Source organism: Saccostrea cucullata, unplaced genomic scaffold, assembly GCF_032062105.1.
Source record: "Saccostrea cucullata isolate Sc308-1 unplaced genomic scaffold, CSIRO_AGI_Scuc_v1 ctg663, whole genome shotgun sequence".
Lineage (NCBI taxonomy): Eukaryota > Metazoa > Mollusca > Bivalvia > Ostreida > Ostreidae > Saccostrea > Saccostrea cuccullata.
Genome location: NW_026925177.1, coordinates 95,183 through 115,611, shown reverse-complemented (window position 1 = coordinate 115,611; position 20,429 = coordinate 95,183). Strand labels below are relative to the sequence as shown.

The following is a 20,429-nucleotide window of genomic DNA, read 5'->3' as shown; positions in this document are numbered from 1 at the left end:
GTGTAGATTTCAAAATGTCTAAATTATGATCAGTGGGGTAGGGTGGGGATGCATTATGTATAACAAGCTTAAGGGGGAAATCTGGTAAAGAACAGAATGGTAAAAGCTTCTCAGGTGAGCGATGTGGCCCATGGGCCTCTTGTTTTTAATTATTTGGGGAGGGGAGCATATTAAGTGCTTTCCAAACCTCTCTTGTTTGTTTTGCAAAAACGTGTGCAAATTTACCAAGCTCTAAACATAAACTGATTGGGAGTTGAACTATGTTCAATCTCCCATGGTCATCATGCATTTAACATGCGCAGTAATTTGTGTTGATTATATAGAGCCGAAAGCGAGGCTACTGTGTCGACCGATTTACTTCGATGATATTCAACAGAAAACGTTGTATAAACATCTGCCACAAATAGTTCATGTCATTTTCTCCTGAATTGATCTAATTTTTATACCCCCCGCAAACGAAGTTTAGGGGGGTATATTGGAATCACCATGTCCGTCTGTCCGTCTGTCTGTAGACGAGACTTTGTCCGGACCATTACTCAGAAACTATTGGAAGGATTTGTCTGAAAATTTGTACACATATTATTCACCATATGAAGTTGTGCACCTGATATTTTTCATCTTGATTGGATTATTATTTTGAATTTTACAGGTGTTTTTTCATTTTTATTTTGGGGTTTTGTTTGGACCGTTTCTCAGAAACTATTGCAAGGATTAATCTGAAAATTTGTACAATTATTATTCACCATATGAAGTTGTGCACCTGGAATTTTCAACTCTTTATGTTCATTTTTCTGCATTTTATAGGTTTTTTAAAATTTTAATTGACTTGTTCATTTTGGGCTCATGTCAGGCACGTAGTATCAGGGGGGGCCAGGGGGGGCCTGGCCCCCCCACTTTTTCTCCCGACATTACCTTTACTATGGAAAATGTTTACTGAAAGGAAGGTTGGGCCCCCCACATTTCAGCACAGTGTAGTGTTATAGTGTTATAAAGAAAATTTACCCCAAAAAGTTTGAATTGAAAGATAGTTGGTCTTGAAAAAAGTTGGCCACTACACCCCCCCCCCCCCCCCCCCCCCACGAAATAGGATTTTCGACTTTAGACAACTTTTAATTTTTTCGTTTTTTTTTTTTTTTTTTGCTTGTCAACTTTTTCAGGTAAGTAAAAAAAAAATTCTCAGGTTGGCCCCCCCACTTTCAAAAACGATGCTACGTGCCTGCATGTATAAGGTTTGAGACATAGAATCTAGAATATCTGTACAAAAACGTGAACTACAGCTTAAAACTACTCATAAAAACTTTTTAAAAAAGGAAACATCAAGTGTTAAAAACAGTTTTTACATTGCACAGAAGATAATGTAATTTCATTTGTCTCTTGGGAATAATGACTGGACATGCATCCAGTTAAAGATAAATTAATGCGTTTGGTGTTGGAAGTTGTTTAGGCATATCTCTTATCAAGTGTGTGTGTGTTATCAAATCTTCAGGGAATAAGGCACAAGAATTAAAGATCTCTCTTCTCTTATTCTCTTAATTGTAATTTATTGTCTGTCAAAACACTTCATTACTGGATGACCAGTTCTTTATTTTCAAAATGCATTTCAAATTGATATATCAAGATTAATTTGATTTTGTATAATGGTTTTTTTTTTCAACAATCAGTTTGCAGAGTGACATAACACATAATTGCAATATATTTTTTTAATGCAGTAATGAAGAAAAATTAAATGAAAAAAAAAATGTTACAATGGAATTACAATGTATTACAGTATTAGTATTGATGTTTCATTTGGTTGCACCTCCGTTTCATTCATTAAGAAACATGATGAGCAATTATATTTCACTGCAAATTTTTTTAAGTAAATTGTGAACATCTCTAGATCCATAAAGTATTTTTGAATTGGCACCTTCTCTGAAAAACCCAGCGGGGGGTATTTGTCCCTATTGGACAGTTCTAGTCATAATTTGAAATGTAAGTAAATGTAATGATAAAGTAATCTTATTTTGAATATTAGATTTCGTTCAAAGTAAAACTAAATTATAAAGAACCTCAAAAGTTTTTCGTAATGGAACTCATTTTTAGAGTAGCGTCATACACTGAAAGAGATACGAATGACAACTCGGCATTCTGATGGCAAGCGGTAAATCTAGTCTTCTCGATGCCCGACGGTCACAGATTTTTAGCAATTTCTTTTGTACTGGTGCACAGAATTTATTCAAACTTTTCAGGAACATTTTCTTGGTTTACATGAATTCATTAATTCATAAAAACTTTAGGAAAAAATGCGTATTTATTACTAAATCAGCAGTATCACCTGCCAAAAACGATAAATCTAGTACTCTGTTATAAATGTTAAAACCAAAAACGGACACCGATGTTTTTGTAAAATCGCGATTAAAAACAACAAAATGAAGTATTTATTTTAATAAAAGGAAAACTTCATTTACATTCTAGATAATTTGTACGCACACAAACTCTCACATATACCACTGATTTTATGTTTGCTCATTAAATATTTGTTTTTAACTTGGTATTGCTTTTTTCTTCACGATATTAAAAAAAGTTCTGACGTACTCCATGTATAATGTTCGTGTAATTGAAATACATTTCTATTCACAGAGAAGTTTAATATAACAAACCTGTTAGCTCTTTAAAGGATGCTGTGTGAAAATCCACATTTTATCAACATTGAAATTATTCCTGCGGAACTGAAATTTTCATAACATGTGGGTAAAGGTGCCAAGGAAAAATATATTACAAATTTGAAGACTTTGAGCAGTGAATTATATAAATGATCAACCGCCTCTGATATGAATATAAAGGCAGTGTCCATGTTCTGCAATGGCAAACTCAAAATATGTGTAGGATGAAAAAGTAATAGAATGTTCACAACGGCAATATGTAAAGATTCTATGAAAATTTCGTTCAGTGGTGTAAGAGGAGTTGCGGATAAGAGATGTATATACCTAAAGCATAACAAACAGATGGACGGAAATCCCGATTAATAAATACCCTCCCGCTTTTCAAGCAGGGGGTATAAAAAAAAAAAAGGAATAATATAGGCAGGCAAGCATTATGGCCCATGCATTTTTTGCTATTCATTGTCTCTGAATGTCTTTCTCAAGATCGTTGCAACTCAAAAAATCTGAAACAGTTGACTGTATTTGAAATAATAATATTGATCACTTACTTAACCACCCGATCAAAGATTTTATTTTACACCATGTTCAACTCCCATGAGTGCTTTCAGTACTTTGATTTTTTTTTAACATTCCAAGAAAGAACTTTAATGCACAAATATCTATTTTATTATCGGCCGCAGCAGCGGCCGATCTATTTGTGGTTGTGTTAGAAAGTGCACATGGGGAAATGAGATGTTATTATTTTATAAGTTCAGTTAAATGATTCTCAAATGATAACATGTATTAAATCATGAGGAAAATATCTTAAAAACTTGCTTTAAATTAGGTTTTAATCGTATTTATTTTTTTTCGATTTCATTATCATTTGGCATCAGATAATTGATAATTAATGGTTAAATAAAGAGAGTTTACAACAGGTACTCCCCATCCAGGGATTGTGTAAGATACGAAGGGAAATCGTTACGATATTCCGGATAATAATGAAGTGCACGTGGTAAAAGTGCATGGTGAATGAAAAGTCGCTCAACTAGTAAAAATATGTTTGAAAATCCTACAGCTGTTAATGACATTTTATATTATTTTTATACATTTCGCACCGCACCATGCAACATAGCCTACTCTGCAGGAACCATATAGGCATTATCGCGTGACATACATCCAAGGGTATCAGTTATCTTGAAAGGCATACCTATTCATTTTGATGACAATCATTTATCATTTCATAGGCGTCGGAACCGGGAAGGGGGGGGGGGGGGTAGTTCCCCCCCCCCCCCACTTTTTTTTGCAAATATATACATTATATAGGCATTGAACTTTTTTTTTACATCGATAAATCCACTGGATAAGCAAATGCACTAAAATGTCTAGTTTAAAATATATTTTATTCATTGAATTAGATTGAACAGCATGCATGATACTAAAATTTCTATCAAATTTTTAAAAATATTATTTAATAATTTTGCTTTGAAGACGGCCTGAAATAAAAATGATCACTATTTCAGCTTTGAATATCGTGTTCTTATCTTGCACGAATGCTTTGAATTGTGAAAGCTCTGTTTTAAAATTGACATGTTAAATATGTTAGCGGCCGATTTGATGCTTTGCATCAATTAACTTGTGTTAGTTATGTAGAAAGATATTGTGGGTTTGTTATCAAGGATGAAAGGGGAGTTCAGAGGCAAACACTTATATTTGTATATCCACTGCTCTCTCCCACTATGAACGTGTAGCCATCTACTGCATTTATAGGACTATAGACGCAACTGCTTCTGCTTAGTAATGAGTGCAATTGCTCTATCACACTCGTGTAGAATAAGCTCTAATACACATATATATTACATTGAGAAGTATATATATGAAATGTTTCGTAAAAGGAATAAATATAAGTTTTTAATAATGTTTTTTTTTTGGAAAAAAAGAAATTCAGAACAATTTAAAATTGCTGATTGATCATCTTTAAAAATTTGATTTTGGTCAATGTATTTAATTGTAATATAAACCCTTTTAAAAATTGAAGATAACTCCATAGTTTTATTTTTTCTTATCTTATTTTTGCATATTTGTACAAAGAACGATAACTCTTCATACTTGGGATACGAAACATTCAGGAAAAGCAGTATATGTCTATTTCAAGAACGATTTCAGCTCTTAAAAATAAATAGAAATTTTTTTTAAAAAATCATATAGAAAAGCATTCTGGAGTTATCATTAAAGCATTCTCTTTTTTCATCATAAGGTTAAATTATTGATTTTTGTCAGAGGGTTTCTATAACGTTGATCGGTGACGTCACAATTAACTGAATCAAAAAAACAAAAATTAGGAGATGGGTTGTGTCATGATGGCGCAGCTTGTATCCAGATAACTGTGATTAAGAAGCAAAGACTATAAATTGTTTGTGATTATTAGAGAAAAGGTGCAATGATCAGATATACTAATTTTATAGCCGTGTGTTTTTCTTTACTGAAGACAACAAGCCACATCCATATGTAAGCCAGGATTTCCTCTGATATTCTTGACAACATCAAAGAATGCAAATATAAGTAATAAACAACGATTATTTAGTGAACATAGCATTATGAATAGCAATAGCTCTGCTGGCATATTTTCCATGATGCGCTAGGGCGCATCATGGAATATGCCAGCAGAGCAATTGCTATTCATAACACCATGTTCACTAAATAACGTTGTTTATTTTTTAAATGTGCGAGTATTACCATATCATATTCTGTCTTACATGTCTTATGACAGCATTTAGTTTGGAAATGTTTTGCTCTCTGTATTCAGAGGGAGACTGTGTTTATGAAACTTTGTATTGACAATTTTGATAGGCATGAATGAATTTTTGATGTATGGGTGGAAGTTCCTTGGCCATAAAGCTAAAACCAATTTGTGATAAAAATTGCCATGGGTCCATAGCATATGACTTTTCTTAGGCGAAAGAGTTTATGGAGTTTTTAGCTCACCTGAGCTGAAGGCTCAAGTGAGCTTTTCTGATCACATTTTGTCCGGCGTCTGTCTGTCTGTCTAGCTGTCCGTCTGTCTAGCTGTCCATAAACTTTTCACATTTTCGACTTCTTCTCAAGGACCGCTGGGACAATTTCAACCAAACTTGCCACAAAGCATCCTTGGGTGAAGGGGATTCAAGTTTGTTCAAATGAAGGGCCACACCCTTTTCCAAGGGGAGATAATTATGAATTAGTGAAAAATTATTGGCATTTTAAAAAAATCTTCTCAAGAACCACTGGGCCAGGAAAAGTGAAACTCATGTGGAATCATTCTCAGGTAGTGTAGATTCAAATTTGTTCAAATCATGACCCCCGGGGGTTGGGCGGGGCCACAATGGCCAACCAAAGTTTTACATAGAAATATATAGGAAAATTCTTGAAAAATCTTCTTCTCAAGAAATACAAAGCCATGATTGGTCATATTTATATGGAAGCATCCTCAGATAGTGTAGATTCAACTTTGTTCAAATCATGACCCCCGGGGTAGGACGGGGCCACAATGGCCAACCAAAGTTTTACATAGAAATATATAGAAAAATTCTTTAAAAATCATCTTCTCAAGAATAGTAAAGCCATGATTGGTCATGGGACTTCTTTTGGATTAAAACTTTTCAATAATAAACCAATTTTCTACTTTTTCCTAGCCACAGTGCTCAGGTGAGCGATGTGGCCCATGGGCCTCTTGTAAGATATTGCATTTGTTAACAGCTGCAGCAAAAAATCAAGAAAAAAATGTTACAGCTAAATAAGCCTCAATTATGGCAGTACAGGGATTGATTAAAGCTTTCCACATTTGTTAAGTCTGTAAGCCAGCTAGTATCAGCAATATGGTCATAATGGGAAGACATAATTCATAAAAAATTCATGGGACCAGGGGCATTATAAGATTTACAGAAATTTACAGTTTTGCTGCTGCTGCTGCTGCATATAAAAATTGGAAATTTACTAACAGTTATGTTCATAGCAAATTCAGATGGCTTTTAAAATCTTCATATATTTAATTTTTTTTCTTCTTTGCTAAGGCAAAAGTTTTATTTACATTAATAGAAAATAACAATGTATTGCCAACAATAAATTATGGACGAAAAAGTTAAATTTGATAGAAATAAACCATTTGAAATACTGAAAACTGCAGAGTACAATAAACAACTCTGAATAGGACCTTAACATCCCAAGTCCCATGTCTCGGTAGGTGTTGGTACAGTAAAGAGTGCCCATTGCTCAATGGTCCTGAGTGCAGAATATAACATTTAAATTTGAAACCCTTTACATTTATTAATCAAAGAATTCACTAATTAAGAAATTTATTTATGTAAATCATCAAAACAGAAAAAAAAAACATTATACATGATGCAATTGCTTGACTTTTGGCTAGACATAGATTATTATAATACCTTTTCTCAAAACAAAGCAACAGTTAGATAGGATGACACTCTTGAATGAGAATAATGATTAAAAGCAATTGCCTCTCTCTTCTTTCTTTTTGCAGTTTGAGCTTCTGTACATTGAGGTTTTATACACCATCAAGCACAAGATAGGGACTACAGCAGGTGGACATTTGCCTTACATACAGGACCTGTATCAGTATGCCCAGGAAGCCTTCAGAATCTCACCCGAGGACCACGCACGACTGCTGGCAAAGGCCACAGAGGAAAAGGTAGGTCACCAAATACAGCACAAACTCAAAGTTGGGTCAACCTCATTTCAATTTCTTTTGAAATTTCAGCTTTATTTCTCCCAAAGTTTTATGGAGAATTTTAAGGTAAATTATAGAGAGAGGGATTTTTTTTATGATGCTGTTAAATGCTTTCTAGCTGTTTTGATTCATTGTCTAGAAGAGCTTATGCTGTATCCTGGCATACAGTGTGGGTGAACCTATTCGGAATGTGGCCCATTTTCAAGAACCCTTGTCCAATTTATATCAGATTTATCACAAACTGAAAGTATCTTTGCTCTAGGGACTTTAAGTTTTATATAACTATGCTAAAAATATGGATGTGATCTTTAAACAAAGTTGGATAATTAGGAAAATATAAAAGAATTTAGGTAATGGTAGCTTAAAAAAATCTCAAGTTTCACTTGGCATAGTATTAGCAAAATTAGACTCTTGCTATTGCAAAATAGACTTATAAAAAGATATTTTGTTAAAACTGATATGTTGCCCACTTTGCAGTAAAATTTAATCTTAACAGTTGGCATTTAGACCCCTGGTTATGTTTAGCCAAAAGTAGTTCATGGTGACCTACTTTTCACTTTGCAACAATTCATTTTCACTTGTTTAAGAAGTGCATATATCTTGGACAATGTGAAGTTTAGGATCATCAAACTCTGATGCATCTTAGGGCCTGAGAGTGTGCCAACTAATAAAAATTTGGTCACAGTTAAGTCAAGGGAGTTAGCTTATGTTATACTGTGGGTGTCTTCATTAACAGATCCCAAGTTATTGGAACAGAATTCTTTTCTAATACTGCTGTTTCTTTTTATAAATTTTAAATTAAAGTCTAAAGAGCACCAAAAAAATGTACCATCTGGATTAAGGTGGGAGTTGATTATGAGATGTCAATGTTTTCTCCTTTATTGACCTTCATTTTAAAGTTTACAGTCCCTTGTTATTATTACTGATTTCTTTTGTCCTCAAAAAACTTTTTTTAAGCTGTGGACCAGATATTAGACCATGTTGTTGCTTAATTACAGTACATTTCCTCCTTGAATCTAATCCCAATACAATTTGCTCTTGCTGTTCAACAGTTTATTGCATATCGAATATTGAGTGTGTTCAAATGGCAGTGATTGTATTTTATGTGCAGAAAAGGAAATAAAACAAGCCATTCACACGAAGCAAACATGGTAATATTTGTAGTTCTTTAATTACTTTTTCATCAACTGTACATAAACTTTAGATTAGGAAAGCTTTTTGCCGAGTCTTGTTTCTGAGGAGAAAATGTCAAATGTCAGCTGAAGCAATCATGACTTAACGTAGGTACATTTCTTCCGTGAATTAATGTGTTTATGTTGCTCTTTTGCAGCCACCCATTGTTATACTTAATGTGACAGTCATCAAAGCTCGAGATTTAGAAGCCAAAGATGCAGATGGTAATGCATTCTTATTTTATTGATCAGGAATGTGCACTCTTTTTCCATTACGGTATTTAAAAAGAAAAATGCATACATTGCATCCATGGAAACCAGAAATTTGCCATTAATTTCATTTTCATATGAATCTTTGTCCAAAAATATTTCCTTTAAAGACTTATGCATTTTGCAAAATGCTATTTTCCATTTGTTAATTATGAATTTAACTTAGTACATGTGTAAGTGCAAAGTCATTTTCTCCTGAGAAAAGAAAAGAGATTATTTTCCAAACAAAATGTTCACCTGCCCATTTACATAATGTACAGCTAGGGGGTCATTAAAAGTAAATAAAAAATGGGGATGTCAGCTGGAATCTCCCAATCAGTTCCTCTTAATTAAGACCTGATGAGTTCTTAGTTTAGAAGTCTGTCCAGGAGGCAAAATGGATATTACACTGAATGTGAGGTGTCACAAAGAATAGGACAGTGTTTGGATGCTTCTTTTGGTTTGGAGCACTTAAGGCATTTTACGTCAGTTTTAGATAAAAAGACCCAATGTGAGTTTAACCGGATGGGTCTTTGATTAAGTCTTACCAGTTTCCTTCTCTTGACAAGTGCAAGTTCATTATTATTGTCTTTCATGCAATATGGTTGAAGGGATTGGTTGATAGGGCAGTACATCAAAACTGTATCACATTAAAGAATAATTGTGTTGGAGAAAACTTTTTAGCTCACCTGAGCCAAAAAGCTCAAAGTGAATTTTTTATTTAGATTGAAATATTTCTATTGTTGTGTCATAAATGTTTCAACTGACCCTAGTGGAAAGCTCAGCTGAGATTCTCTGATAGCCTGTTTTCTGACATCCATCTGTCTGTCTGTAAACTTTTCTCATTTTCAATTTCTCAAGAATCACTAGGCCAGTTTTACCCAAAATTGGTGCAAAAGCATTCTTGTGTAAAATGGACTCTAAATTATTTTAGTATGAAAGGCAAAGTCCCAAGGAGATATTCACTAGAGCAGCGTTTTTTTTTCCCTTATATAACTGGTACCGATAAACGGCACCATTCCCAATGTCAAAAACGTTAATTTTTCCCAATTTTGTGACCAAATATTCCCAATTTAACTGTGAAGCAACAGACTATGGTGACATCGTATTTCTTTTTAAATGAAACAATGTACATTAGTTGACTAATTGTTTCACTTCTGCTTAAATTGAAAGTAGAGAAAGTCGTAATTTGACAGGACCTGTGTTGTAAACAGCGTAGTATCATACATTTTGACAAATTGAAAGCATAAAAATGTGGAAAACATGGGACATTGATAAAAAAGCAATAAGTACTTGTTGCTTATTCTTTAAAACACGTAGTAATAGGTAATTTAGTTGGAATAAATGCAAAATACGTTTTATTTGATTAAATGAGAGAAAATTCTTATTGTTCTTCTTAGATGTTATTTTTCCCAATTGAACCGGTACCGGCCCCTTTCCCAATGGGTTGAAAAAAATCGCTGCTAGGGTGTGGTCATAAAAAATCTTTATAGTTAATAATCATTGGGACAGTTAAAAGCTGAAACTTATATGGAAGCTATGGTAATATTTGCAGTAGTGTTGATTGTTACTTGTTTAAATTGTGACCCCAGGGGGTAGAGTAGGGCCTCAAAAGGGAATCAAAATTATATATTGAAATATACAGGAAGTATATTTTAAAATCTTTAGAACCACTGAACCAGGAAAGCTGAAACTGATATTAAAACTTCTTGATTTCGTGTAAATTGTAAATTGTTCAAATATTGTACCCTTGCAGTGAGGTAGCGGCCACAAATGGGAATGAAAATTTTACTTTGAAATGTATCTTTAAAAATCTTCTGATGAAGAAAAATGAGACCAGAAAAACTGAAACTGGTGTGGAAGATTCTTAATTGGGGTACTGGGAACACCATCAGCCCTTGTTTTGCTATCATATCTATTTGAACACTATAATCCTCAAATGACCATTGAAGCCTTTAAAATTTTATTTCGCTATTTCTTCAAAGTGAGAAGTAAAATTCAATGCTTAATTCATATAGATTATGCACAATTAAAATTTGATTGAAATCTTCCTCAGGTTTCAGTGACCCCTATTGCATGCTGGGAATCATGCCGGGTCGTCTGTTGGAGCAGGATCTCTCCAGTACAGCTGTAGCCCTCTCCGACGAGGAGGACCATCATAAGAAGGAGGAGAAGAAACGTGGGGGGAGTCTCAGGAAATTCTCCCTCTCCAAGAAAAAGAAGGACAAGACCGTGAAGGAACTCCTGCCAGCTAAGCTGATCAAAACCACAGACGTCAAGCCAAACACTGTCAATCCGGTGTGGGAGGAAAAGTTCAGATTGTAGGTAGAGGGGGATGCACTTAATAACCTTGCAGACAGATTAATGTTATGTAGGTAGAGGAATACACACTAAATAACCTTATGGACAGATTAATGTAATATGAGAAGTCAGTTGTTACAAGTCATTTTTCATACTTCCATAATTTTGTCTGGCTTTTGTTTTTGATCTGACCTCAATCTTCTATTAGTGAAGAGAGGGAGAGGTTCTTAAGTCTATAAGGACAGGAATGTTTTTAATTTTCCTTAATGAAATTTAACAAGAAAGGTGGAATGAAATATTTTGAAGTAGCTCTAAATTATTGTTACTTTGATCATAATTTTATTTTTTCAGTGATCTGGATGATGTTCGCTCTGACAGACTACATTTAGACATTTGGTAAGTGAGTCAGGATACCAAATTTTATGATTACAAACTATCATATATCACAAACTTGAGGGGACCAAGAAAAAACTTCCAGATACCTAAGGATTGTGTCTAAAAACTACTCTGCATGATCCATGGCATTTGAGACATCATATTGGGAGAAAATGGAAGTTTTCCTGTAAATACAAGCAGTCACTTTCATCTGAAACATATAGCGTCAAAAGTTAAATTAAGGCTGCATATTCAGTAAATCAAATGTACATGGTCAGCAACAAGTAAATCAAATGTTCAGGCTCATGCAATTGTGACAAAATTATACTGGTATGCAGAAAATTAACAAATTAATTAGGCGATGAACAAGAAATGTCCTAATTACTCAGATGAGCATTGTGGCCTATGAGTCTTTTATTAGCTCACCTGAGCCAAAGACTCAAGTGAGCTTTTCTGATCACAATTTGTCCGTTGTCTGTCGTTGTCGTCGTTGTCGTTGTTGTCGTCGTCGTTGTCGTCGTTGTCGGCGTTGTCGTTGTAAACTTTTCACATTTTCGTCTTCTTCTCAAGAACCACTGGGCCAATTTCAACCAAACTTGCCATAAAGTATCCTTATGTGAAGGGGATTCAGGTTTGTACAAATGAAGGGCCACACCCTTTTCCAAGGGGAGATAATCATGAATTTGTTAAAAATTAATGGCATTTTTAAAAAATCTTCTTCTCCAGAACCGCTGGGCCAGGAAAGATGAAACTCATGTGTAAGCATCCTCAGGTAGTGTAGATTCAAGTTTGTTCAAATCATGACCCCTGGGGCAAGGGTGGGGCCAAAATGGCCGACCAAAGTTTTACATAGGAATATATGAAAAATCTTTTAAAATCTTCTTCTCCAGAACCACTGGTCCAGGAAAGATGAAACTCATGTGGAATCATCCTCAGGTAGTGTAGATTCAAGTTTGTTCAAATCATGACCCCCGGGGCAAGGGTGGGGCCAAAATGGCCGACCAAAGTTTTACATAGGAATATATAGGAAAAATCTTTAAAAATCTTCTTCTCCAGAACCACTGGGCCAGGAAAGATGAAACTCATGTGGAATCATCCTCAGGTAGTGTAGATTCAAGTTTGTTCAAATCATGACCCCCGGGGCAAGGGTGGGGCCAAAATGGCCGACCCAAGTTTTACATAGGAATATATAGGAAAAATCTTTAAAAATCTTCTTCTCCAGAACCACTGGGCCAGGAAAGATGAAACTCATGTGGAATCATCCTCAGCGAGTGTATATTCAAGTTTGTTCAAATCATGACCCCCGGGGCAAGGGTGCGGCCAAAATGGCCGACCAAAATTTTACATAGGAATATATAGGAAAAATCTTTAAAAATCTTCTTCTCCAGAACCACTGGGCGAGGAAAGATGAAACTCATGTGGAATCATCCTCAGGTAGTGTAGATTCAAGTTTGTTCAAATCATGACCCCCGGGGCTAGGGTGGGGCCAAAATGGCCGACCCAAGTTTTACATAGGGATATATAGGGAAACCTTTTAAAATCTTCTTTTCAAGTACTTCAAAGCTATGATTAGTGATATTTATATGGAATCATCCTCAGGTAGTGTAGATTCTAGTTTGTTCAAATGATGAACGCCTGGGGGGGGGGGACTAAATTAAAGCCTGATGTGCTCAGGTGAGCGCTGTGGCCCCTGGGCCTCTTGTTAGGTCACATGAGTAAACTCAGGTGACCTATTGCTATCCGTTTTCGTCCGTCGTCGTTTGTCGTGCGTTAACATTTAAACATTTTCAGCTTCTTCTCTGAAACCACTGAACCAATTTCAACCAAATTTGGCATATAGCATCTATGGGTGAAGGGGAACAAAAACTGTGGATTTCATGGTCCCTGTCCCCCTGGGGCCTGGGGGGTGGAGCAAAAACCACTAAAATTAGTGCAATCTTTAAAAATCTTCTTCTTTACTCCGGGACATCAAGCAGTCAAACTTTTGGTATGATTGTAATCAGCATTTAGTCCTCTACCAAAATTGTGAAATTCATGGCCCCAGGGTCAGGGGTTCTAGTGCTAGGGCGGGGCTAAACAGGTTATATAGTGAAAATGCATTATTTCTTTGAAATTCTTCTTTTCTGCTCCTGGGCATTAAATAAACTAACCAAGTGCATAGGTAAGTTGAAAATGACGGCCTTTGCCAAAGTTGTGAATTTCATGACCCCAGGGTCAGTGGTTCTAGTGCCAGGACGGGACTATATAGATTATATAGTGAAAATGCATAAATTTTTTGAAATTCTTCTTTTTTGTTTGTTGGCATTAAATAAACTAACCAAGTGCATAGTTATGTTGAATAAGACTGCCTCGTCCAAAATTGTGAAATTCATGGCCCCAGGGTCAGGGATTCTAGTGCTAGGGCGGGGCTATATAGATTATATAGTAAAAAATGAATTATTTCTTTGAAAATCTTCTTTGCTCCTGAGTATTAATTAAACTAACCAAGTACATAGTTATGTTGAATAAGGCTACCTCTTCCAAAATTGTGAATTTAATGGCCCCTGGGTTGGGGTTCTGGTGTTAGTGTGGGGCTTTATTGATTATATAATGAAAATGCATAAATTCTTTAAAACTCTTCTTTTCTGCACCTGAGTATTTAACCAATGAACTATGTACATAGTTATGAGGAGGAAGGATGCCTCTTTGAGAATTTTGAATTTCAGGGTCCCTGGGTTAGGGCTTCTTGGTTAGGGCGAGGCTCTAATGTTTATACATGTATAGTGAAAATGCATGAATTCTTTGAAAATCTTTTCCTTTGTTGTTGGGTATCACGCCTATGATCTTAGTATATATTTATGACAAAAAAAACCTGCTTCTTCCAAAAATGATTAATTTCCTGGCTCCTGGGACAGAGGTACTTGGGGGGGGGGGGGGGTAACATAGTCTGAAATAACTTAATGCTTGAAATCTGCACTTTGGTATTAATCAACAGCATAATGAAATAAAATTTTTTAAAAATTCCAGAATTTTGAAAGATGTGGCTCCAGGGTCAGTCGTTCCTGTGGGATGGGGAGCTCAACTGTGGACCCGCCCTAACACAAGAAGCCCTGACCCAGGGGCCCTGAAATTCACTAAAAGTGGAAATGCATTTTCTCATTGTTACTCTGATCTACCTCTGAGTATTAAGTAGCAAAAATAACCATGTTGAGTGTATAATTATGATAAGCAATGGTGCCTCGTTCAAAATAGTGAATTTCATGGCCTCTAGTTTAAAACATGAATCAAATTCAATTGTTGGAAAGTTGTCGCATGATACTCAGGTGAACTACAAGGCCCATGGGCCTCTTGTTTGGAATATCACCAATTTGATACCCGCTACATTCTTTCAAGCTGGATAGGAGGGTTTTATTAGTAATAAGTGAAAGTATAATATATTTTAGAAGTAGCAAAGGAATATCCCAGTAAACCTAGCCTTATTTTTTTAGGGACCATGATGAGGAATTCTCAGTAATTGATGCTGCTAAGAAGCTGAATGAGGTCCAGAGTATGAAGGGACTGGGGAGGTTCTTCAAGCAGGTGGCTCAGTCAGCCAGACCCAGGAGGAAGGGAGGAGATATTGATGACTTCCTCGGCTGTGTCACAGTTCCCATCAAAGTAGGAACCAAACAGTTTTATAAATGTTAAAATGAAAAAGGTTAAGAGAAGCTATAGGGCTAGTTTAAAAAAAAAAAGAAATCATTCACAGAAAATTAAGTTTTAATCTATTTGACATTTTTCCAATTGTCAGTGCATTGCTTAGAATCTTTTTTTCTTTTCTTTTTTTTTTCATCATTCATAGTTTCAAATTTTAAGCTATAAAGATACGCACTTTATTTCTTGATATACTGGACGAAAATAGCATCGGGCCATTTGAGAAAAAAAAAATTACTTAACATTTATCAATTTCATAATTATTAATCATTCTGTATTGGGTAATATCTCGGTAATGCAGAATTGAAATTGTGCAATCTATTACTGGAGGCTTTGATGAAGTACAGTCAGGAGGAAATTATGTTGGGTGAATTATAGATAAATCAATCATATGTTTGTCATGTCTTTTAAATCATGAATCTTACTTCCTACAGGACATTCCGTCGACAGGAGCGGAGAAGTATTTCCAGTTACACGGCAGATCCAGTAAATCTAACATCCAGGGAGAGATCAAACTGAGGCTCCAGCTGGCGACGCGCGAGGACCGAGGACTGGAGGAGGAGGACAACTGGACGGACGTCAGGCAGCACGAGGACCTCATCTGTCTCTTCATCGAGCACGAAGTCAGGAGGCTCAGGGTAGGGGTGGCTCTTACTGTGTAATTAAAGGGTCAAGTAAAATATCTGTATTGGAGGAGTTGTAGTACCGTAATTTCGGGATTATAGGTCGATGGGGTATATAGGTCGAAAGGCTCATTTTCAGCCTTAATTTTTGAAAAATCCTAAGATAGGACGAACTTACTATGTAGGACGAGGCTTTGTTTCCTGTTTTCTAAAGATTCTTACACAGATACAACGTATCAGAACAGGTAAACCCCTAAGATTACCGGGGTTATTCCGTGACATGAACGTATCAAGAAAATAAACAGGTATTTTAATGAGTATAGCATTTAAATAAAGTTTTTAAAAAATGTAGTTAAAACTTCTTTGAATTGTGTAACTTCTTATTTTTTCTCCAACTTGCCTGTTCAATGCCTCCGTAGTTTCACACTGTTGTTAAATCAGAGGCATAAATAACACGTAAATGCGTTATTATTTTACAGCTATAATTCGGGAAATACCCAAGACCAAAGAATAGTAATTCCGATTCCAGAACAACTTGGACACATTCCTAATAAATTTTATTCAGACATTATTTACCGGTGGATGACAATTACTTCGATGTCCGCCATTTTTATATTTCTTCTCCAGGGATTTGCTAAAACACGCAAATGACCATTGAATGTATATATCAAGCAACAGTAAAGAATTGAAATCATATTAACACTCTATAAGTTTAATTTATAAATTTAATTGAGAGTACATTCACAATTTGACTATCAACATGAATTTCACGGCTTTGTTCAATGATGTGTAAAACTAATACCCTATAACGGCACGTGGGTTTCTTAATCATGCCCCGCAGGCATTTAACACAGGTGTTCAACACCTTTGCGTACACAGAGTAAATCCCTTTATCTGTCAGACAATTAAAATTCTGTTAGAAGCCAATCTTTGTATCGGTATATTCAAGATAAGTTCGTTTGACCGGTATTATAATTAATTAAAATAAAAAAAAAAAACGGTAGTGAATAGCGTTTTTTTTTTCTTGGTAATTAAATTTAGGAATTGAATGGCAACAAATTATTTCACTCATTTTACATTTAAATAAACATAAGACAATAAAAAATATTTAATATACTATTTCAATTTATCGCTACTAATAAATGGTAAAAACACTACAGTTGTGATTGTGAAAAATTTCCGTATTTTAAATTTTGATACCGTTGCGGTTTTACTTTTAGTACACGATTGCGATTTCCTAACTTCACAAGATGGATACCGCATGATGTTAATGGACAATACGTCGAGGAATTATTTAATAGATGAAGCAGTGTTGTTTTCCTTTGTCATCAACGGATAATTAATGGAATTTATTTTGTAAGAAAGCTATAGAATAAATATTTTATTGTTTACCGGGGCATTAATTTTTTTGCGAAAAATAATCAAAAAAGTTACAAAAGTGGCACAAATTTGCTTTGAAATTGACGTAAATTTTACTGATTAGGGGGCATTTTTCGTAAACTTGAGCCTTAAATAGGTCGAATTCTGTATATTGGGCGACCCCAGCGGTTCTGAGAAAAAAAGTATCGACCTATATTCCGTAAATTACGGTAATCACTGTAAACAGTCTCTGTTAAAATTCAGCCATAGTTTGCAGGTAAATATTTTGCATAGAGATGTATTAGAGCCTTATTCTAGGTGGTAAGCTAGTTAACAGATTCTGATACAATAGGTCTTGTACACATAAAACCAGGTCAGAAAACTTGAAATTATGTAAAAAGCTTTCTTCCATAGTCTGATTCAATTTTTTTCCAAAACATGATCACCTGGGATAGGAGGGTCCACAATAGGTGACCCAAATCAGAGTATTTAGGGGTAAAAAAATCTAATGTAGAATAGCAAGATCATTTTGACCAATGTGAGCATTGTGGCCCATGGACCTCTATAAGAAACTATTACCTCATAATATTGGTCCTATTAGTGAATAAAAGAATTTACTTCTACTTTTATAAGGTGACACTTGAAGTAATATTTATTATCCTTTCAGGAACCATCAAGTACTTGGAATGGTAATTTACCTAAAGCTGCCACAACCATTTTACATCAACATGCCATCCAGGGGGATGTCACAGATGTTCAACAGGCAGTTTGGTATATAGTTAACTTACCTTGATCATATTAGTACAGTAAAACAGTTAACTTACCTTGATCTTATTAGTACAGTAAAATTTGGTTATAACGAAGTCACTGGGACCTATGAAATTACTTCATAATATCAGTAATTCTTTTTATCCATATAATGAATTTGTTAAATTTATATATGTGGGGATCCAAGATAACTTGACTGTATCCGTGAATAAGCAATATCTGTGTTTCTTCTAAATGAGTTTTACTGTATTGAGGCAATGAAACTAACATCCAAAATGATTTTCTGAACTAAGTTACTGATCACGAATGTAACCTACAGATGTCTCTTATGTATTTAGTCAAATTGAACATGAATAGGAATGAACTTGTTCTACAAAGTACTTATTGAGCTTTATATCTCCAGCAGATGGATGGCCTACAGCAGGAAGCACATGGAGTATACCTTTAGTTATGAACTTCTTCTTAGACTGTTAGAAGACTTGGACAATAAATGGACAGCTGATTCCTTGTCACGAGAAGAGGTACTGTGATTATTTAATTACTTAAATTCAAGAATGGATTCTCCTTCCAAAACAAATCGATGCTTCATTCAAAAGCTTGTTGCATTCAATTCATATTGAAACGTGATTTTGTGAAATAAGGTTTCTTTTCTGCTTATACATTACAGGAGCAGTGTTTGAATGAGTCGTTTTCCACCTTCAAAGACTACTGTACAAGCTTGATCAAAAAACGTAGAGAGGTTTACCCTTATTGCAACAAACATGCTTTGAATCGACTTCACCAAATGATCAAGTAGGTACTCTACTAGTTGTGTTTATTTAAGAAATAAGATATCATTTTTAGAGCTTCATTAGGGTATGACATGAAGTCGATCAAATTCTATTACGCCCTTGAAAATTGAATTTCAATTTTATTAGCATTGTTATATAAGGAAAGACATCAGCAAATGTAAATATAAGGAAATGGGCTCAGTTCTTAAGATTATCAAACTTTTTACACCAATACAAGTTTTCTTGTTACATCAGTTCTTAAGATTATCAAACTTTTTACACTAGTACAAGTTTTCTTGTTACATCACAAATGAATCCTTGGTGGTACATTCATTATATGTTTCCTACTACAGAGTGTTGGTGAAAATCTACAGCATGAAAGTCTTCAAATATGTGTGTCCCTTTGCCAAGGAATTGCACTCAGAAATTATCACAGCTGCAAAGGTTCTCATATTATCTGTACTTAAACCAATGAAATATTTTTAAGGTGATATGAAACATTTGTAGAATTTTTCCTAAGAGGTAATTAAATGTTTGATTTATCATATTCTTTTCTTCAGAGAGGAACACTTGAATGGTATGAACGAGCAATTCATATGGCTAGAAAGCAATCCAAGGTAAATAGTAGGAACTGATGAAGTTGATTTTGTATGGTTTGAACTGCAACAAAGGATATGGGTAAATCTTGATACAAATCTGCTTTCAGATAGTATACCAAAAAAAGTTTTATGAGGCAATGTTTTCTTTCTCCAGCGCCACACGGCAGACCAGGAGGAGGACATTATATACAGCTTGATTGATCTGACCAACTGTCTCAATGCTGATCTGTACGGGACTATCAACGAATACCAGAAAATATTTAACTTGTACGTACTATGGTTAAAATAAAAATATATAACATCTGTAGTATTTAAAATATGATTGAAGTTGTTTTACAGTTCAGATGAATTTTTGTAAAAGAAACTTTATTAACAAAAGAAAACTTAATTATAGAAAAATTTAAGCCTTATTTATTGGAGAGTTTAGAAAATTTAATTATGATTGATGAATAAAAATTAAGGCGTAATTTAATTTGTTTTTGCAGAGTTGCCAACGTCGACTATTTCAGTGTTACCTATAAGCAACTAGAAAAATTGGTGAGTTTGACACTCAAAAATATTGAGAAACAAAGAACACAGGGTTTTTGGTTAATCTTTGAAATGAGTTTTCTCCCCTTTAAGTCTGCAACAGATCATTTCAAGTAGTATTTTTCTTTGACCATCTATCATTTAACTCTTATAGCATGTATGTATATGTATTGCTTATGTCCTAATCATTACTACTGTATAATCTGGAACATATATTCTCTTTTTCTTTTCTTGTCAAACAATAAACAAAATATTCAAAGTATATGAATTCAATTGATTTGTAGACTATTATAAGGAAATGGTAAATATTTAATTTGTAAAGACTGGAAGCCAACATTAAGTTAAATTTTTGATTTATTTTAGTATAAAGGTTTATAAGTCCATTCCAGAACCATGCCAATGTATTGTGTGTGTCTTGAGAGCTTATATGTCCTGTGTTTTTCCCTCTAGCATTCCAGTCATGTCGTCAAGAATCTCGCGGAAGAGGTCGGTGTAGCTCTCTTCTTCACTGATTTCCTTCCCTGTTGCACAGTCTTTTGTCTATCTCTATGTGTGTATATGCTGTAAAATTTTTCTAGATACATTCCAAGAATTTTAAGCTCACCTGAGCTGCTCAAGTGCACACTTTTCTGATCATAGTAACGTTGTCTGGTTTTAAACTTTTCACAT

At 34.8% G+C, this 20,429-nt stretch overlaps 1 protein-coding gene across 1 annotated transcript in view; it reads left to right on the top strand.

Moving 5' to 3' along the window:
- The window catches only part of LOC134268243 (BAI1-associated protein 3-like), a 93,339-nt gene that overhangs the window by 9,876 nt on the left and 63,034 nt on the right, over nucleotides 1-20,429 (top strand). Inside the window, exons 3-15 of the mRNA XM_062750437.1 lie at nucleotides 7,138-7,305; nucleotides 8,675-8,741; nucleotides 10,822-11,086; nucleotides 11,418-11,462; nucleotides 14,909-15,077; nucleotides 15,548-15,751; nucleotides 17,763-17,866; nucleotides 18,267-18,384; nucleotides 18,531-18,655; nucleotides 18,987-19,077; nucleotides 19,194-19,250; nucleotides 19,387-19,499; nucleotides 19,718-19,769. Coding sequence (XP_062606421.1) covers nucleotides 7,138-7,305; nucleotides 8,675-8,741; nucleotides 10,822-11,086; nucleotides 11,418-11,462; nucleotides 14,909-15,077; nucleotides 15,548-15,751; nucleotides 17,763-17,866; nucleotides 18,267-18,384; nucleotides 18,531-18,655; nucleotides 18,987-19,077; nucleotides 19,194-19,250; nucleotides 19,387-19,499; nucleotides 19,718-19,769 — 1,578 coding nt within the window. The remainder of the gene's footprint in view (nucleotides 1-7,137; nucleotides 7,306-8,674; nucleotides 8,742-10,821; nucleotides 11,087-11,417; nucleotides 11,463-14,908; nucleotides 15,078-15,547; nucleotides 15,752-17,762; nucleotides 17,867-18,266; nucleotides 18,385-18,530; nucleotides 18,656-18,986; nucleotides 19,078-19,193; nucleotides 19,251-19,386; nucleotides 19,500-19,717; nucleotides 19,770-20,429) is intronic.